The 4,231-nt window shown below is 31.6% G+C and overlaps 1 protein-coding gene across 1 annotated transcript; it reads right to left on the bottom strand.

The window, feature by feature from the left end:
• Positions 1–322: 322 nt before the first annotated feature.
• LOC136220810 ((+)-neomenthol dehydrogenase-like) lies at positions 323–3,261 on the bottom strand. Its single transcript, XM_066008620.1, has 4 exons — positions 3,079–3,261; positions 2,719–2,965; positions 2,278–2,532; positions 323–884 (listed from the first exon to the last, which is right to left on the bottom strand). The coding sequence occupies exons 1-4, from the start codon at positions 3,099–3,101 to the stop codon at positions 507–509; spliced, it is 903 nt and encodes a 300-aa protein (XP_065864692.1). The 5' UTR covers positions 3,102–3,261; the 3' UTR covers positions 323–506.
• Between the last annotated feature and the right edge of the window lie 970 nt (positions 3,262–4,231).

Below are 4,231 nucleotides of genomic sequence, written 5' to 3'. Positions count from 1 at the left end.
TAGTCTCATTAGATTTGGGTAGTGTCGGATACCCGCGGGTACAGTACCCATTGCGATCCCTAGTCAAGCCCATCCAAAAGGATGGAGAATTGAGATTAGGATTTTATATGCTATAAATAGATAGTCACCTAACCCTAATCAAGGTTGATCAACATAAAATACACTCATCTCTGCGCCACCCTCTTTCTAGCTCAGAAGTCTGCTTTAGGTCATGGATCCACCATTTTCACCTCAAGATTAACATCTACATGGGTGATTCATGACCGATGATACAAGATCGTGATAGATCCTACTTTTCCACTACTAATCCATTCAACGAAGCTGAACCTTAAACCAGTATTTGTATTAGGATTGATAATCCCTTCACATATAATCAAACCAAACAAGATGTCCATTTTTAATATTCATTGAATTTGAAATGAAATGAATTACATTATTGTTAAACATACACCAAAACAACAACAATATATTTCAGATGAATAAACATATGGTGAAATATCTCTAAATCAAAACGAGGACTCATTCTTTTGATCAAAGAAAGAACCAGAAGGACCATCATCAGACAATAATGCCAATCTCACAACACTTTCAGCTCCTTCTTCAACCGATAATACTCCAGTGTTGAGATTTATATCTGTTTTGACATATCCAGGACACAAACAATTTATGCGAAAGGTTGGAAATTTCTTCGCAATGATTCTTGTGTAGGCATTTATACTTGCTTTTGAGAGTTTATAACTAGAAAGATCGGCAGGCCAACCTTTACTTTCTAGTGAACCTTCTTTGAAATCTTCTAAGTACTTGGTCAAAACTTCATCGATTTTCTCATCTGAAAGACTATCATCATCTTGTAGCACCTTGATAGCCCACTCATTTAATAAATACTGAACACAACATAAGAATAAAATCACCATTAGAATTTTGACATGTTGGAAGAATACAAAAGTCGATTGACTTTCTGAACTTATAAAATTTATTCATAACCTTTTAAACTTCCTTAAAATAATATAATTAAACCCCATAAATTCACGTGATAGACACATTCCAATTATATCTAACATATTTAGTGTGTTACTAAAAGAATTACCAAAAACCTATTAAAATATTAACTACTAAGTGTGAAGCATATAAATTAATCATAATTTTTTTTTTATCAAAATGTCTAAAACATTTACTGTTACTAATATAGTTACAAATAACAAACCAAAATTACTAAACTGTTTCAATTTATCGAAACACTTGTTTGAAAGGTCCAATGTGACAATTAAATAACAATAGACTCAAGTTCTTTCAAATTTTTGGTACGTAGAGCTAAAATTAATCTTACTAGAAACAATTCGAGTTTAATTCGTATCATTTTGTACGTTAAAGCTAAATCTGCACTTCCCTTAAAATATAGAAATTAAAATTTAAATGGTCAATCGATTCGATTAGATCAAGTTTAGAGATATGATGTATTAAGCCACAAAACTTTGCTTCAAAATGTATTATAGATTGACTTTGAAGGTTTATAATTTAAGGATAAATGATAAAAAAAATAAAATTTAAGGATAAATAAATATATATAGTTAATTTAAAATTATAAATCGCTTAGAAAAATATAAACCAGCTATTGATAAAAAAAATCTACAAACCAGCTATAGATGCTTTTTTGAACTTTAATCTAATCATGTTTCAGTCAATAATTTCAACATCAAACTATTAGTATTTCCGGTAGAAAAAAAGTCAATAATTTAAATTAAAATAATAGATTTAAGATCCAAAATTGTTTACAAGTAATCGTTTTTAATTTATTTTTTACATTTTCCTTTATTTTTAATTAATTTTTTAAAAAATAAAAAACTAAAACCACTCTTGATTCAGGTTCGACTACCGGATCTCGAGTTTGACTACAATTCTTACTCGTTGAAAATTAAGACAGTAAAAACCTGGCCTGTGGCTGGTTTTTAGAGAGCGTTTGTTTATCTACTTTTCACTTTTTGTTTGCTTTCTCATTTTTAAAAGGCTGAGTTTTATATGTTTGGTCAGACATTTATTGTTTGTCATTTACAGCTGAAAATTAGCTTTTTTTTATAAAAAAGAGAATACTGGTTTTTAGAAAACATTTTTCAAAAGCAAACAACAACCACAACCAGCAAATAGTAAATAGTCAAACGGATCCTCATCTGACCCGATGAACCAGCTGGTTCGGTCTGGATAAAACAACACTTGGTAAAAATAAAATTTCAGTATCTTTCCCAAAAAAAAAACAAAAAAGCAAGCCGGTGAATTAATTACCTCCATTTTGCCAGCACCGGATGAAACATTGACAATCCTTGGTGAATCAGACAACTGTAGTAGAGGAATAAGTTTCTCAATCATAGTCTTGGCGCCATAATAATTTATGGAGAAGCATTCTTCAGGCACCTCATATCTTTCATTCAACATATCATACCACATCACTCCTCCTAATTCTGCACTTACCTTACTCGGATCTACATCTTTCGGAGCTTCAGTTCTCACTTTCACTCCAGTAACACCTGCATTATTCACCTGCACAACGATTTCCCTCATTAATTTGGATTCATTGTTCAAAATCAAAGTTTATTTATCAAGCCGATTCAAATCTCTCTGTGAATCCACTAATCAAACAGGTTATATGCATCGATAATCGCAGAATCGGAGACATCATACTAAGTGTGAATTCCACAATTAAGTTCAAATTAACTACATTCATACCAAGATATCAAGCTTTCCGAACTTAGATTTGATGAAATCGGCAAGAACATCGATACTCGCAGAATCGGCGACATCGAGTTGATGAAAAACAACATAATCGGAGAGACCGGCATCTTTGAGTTTTTGAACAGCTTCAAGGCCTCTCTTCTCGTCTCTGGCTGTTAAAATCACAACAATTCCATTCGAAGCCAGTTGCTTACAAACTCCGAATCCGATCCCCTTGTTTGCTCCAGTCACCACCGCATACCTAAAAACATAGATCAAATCGCCATCAACATCTAGAAGACTAGAAGACGGAGCAGCAGATTACGGATTTAACTTCACTATGCTGAAATAAAACTTAATTAAAAAGAAGCATACCTCTTATTCTGTTCTGCCGCCATTGATGATTAACTTTAATTAGGAGCTAAATAGTATCAATCAAACAAGCTTTCTAAGTTTTAAAGCTTGATCTGGATTTTTTTTCAGTAGAAGCTGTGAGCTGTGTGAGGATTTTTTTTTTTTGTGTGCCGAGGTGTGTGAGGATTAAAGAGCCACAGTGAGGAAGAATTTATATAATGACGTTCACTGTGTTTTTCGATTTTTATAATATATTGGTCAACTATAAAAGGCTGTATTTTAATTTAATATTGAATACTGCTACTAATTTCTTCAGTTTCTTCTGGAAGCCAGATGATTTAAATAAGAGTAAATAATTTATTCGCTTAATAAATAATAGGGTAAATTTCAAATAAAACCCATGTGGTTTCATTAATTTTCAGATAAAGAACTGTGATTTACTTTTTGTTAAAACGAGGATTGAGGTTTGCATTTGGATTAATGCTATTAAAACCATCTTTAACGACCTGAAAATGAAAATTTTCAAGAATTAAAGTTGTTCAATGTCATATTTTCTATGGAACTACATTTTCGATTTTCGAAAATCATCGTTTTTGGAACTTTCTTTCTCTAAACATTAACTTTCTCTTTCTTTACCAAACTTCATCAAAATAATCTCAAAATAAAAAAAGTTGAGGAATTAAAATTGCTTAGAATATTAGTAGTTCTTAAAATATGTCATTATTGAAATCGCCAAGGGTGATTTTAATAGTATCAATCGAAAAAGTCCTTATTTTGCTAAAGTTGAAAACCTCAATCCTCGTTTTGACAAAAAAATAAACCACAGTCCTCTATCTGAAAATTAGTGAAACAACATGGATTTTATTTGAAATTTACCCAAAATAATAAGCCCCATAAACTTTGTAAGTTTTGCCAGTTGTGACCTTGAACTTTTAAAATAACATATCACATATTTATAGTTGGTTTAAAAAACTTATCGTACATCTATAGTTGGTTCATTCGGACTTTCTACACATAAAATCGTTGATTTGTCATTTTTAACAGGTGAGACGGCATACAGAACGAACTCACGCGCTTTTATTTTTTTTTCTATAGCACGCATGTCAAAGATGACAGATCAACGATTTTGTATGTAGGAGGTACGAATGAACCAGCTACACGTGTGTGATAGGTT

The sequence above is a fragment of the Euphorbia lathyris genome, chromosome 2 (assembly GCF_963576675.1).
Source record: "Euphorbia lathyris chromosome 2, ddEupLath1.1, whole genome shotgun sequence".
Classification (NCBI taxonomy): Eukaryota; Viridiplantae; Streptophyta; class Magnoliopsida; order Malpighiales; family Euphorbiaceae; genus Euphorbia; species Euphorbia lathyris.
This window is presented reverse-complemented; position numbering and strand designations above follow the sequence as displayed.

What these genes read in the sequence shown, in the direction of transcription:
- LOC136220810 (XM_066008620.1), bottom strand. Translation starts at nt 3,101, where the DNA reads ATGGCGGCAGAACAGAATAAGAG. An exon ending in TCGGAAAGCTTGATATCTTG is followed by an intron (nt 2,533 to 2,718) that starts GTATGAATGTAG and finishes ATCGTTGTGCAG; the next exon opens with GTGAATAATGCAGGTGTTAC. An exon ending in CCGGTGCTGGCAAAATGGAG is followed by an intron (nt 885 to 2,277) that starts GTAATTAATTCA and finishes TGTTGTGTTCAG; the next exon opens with TATTTATTAAATGAGTGGGC.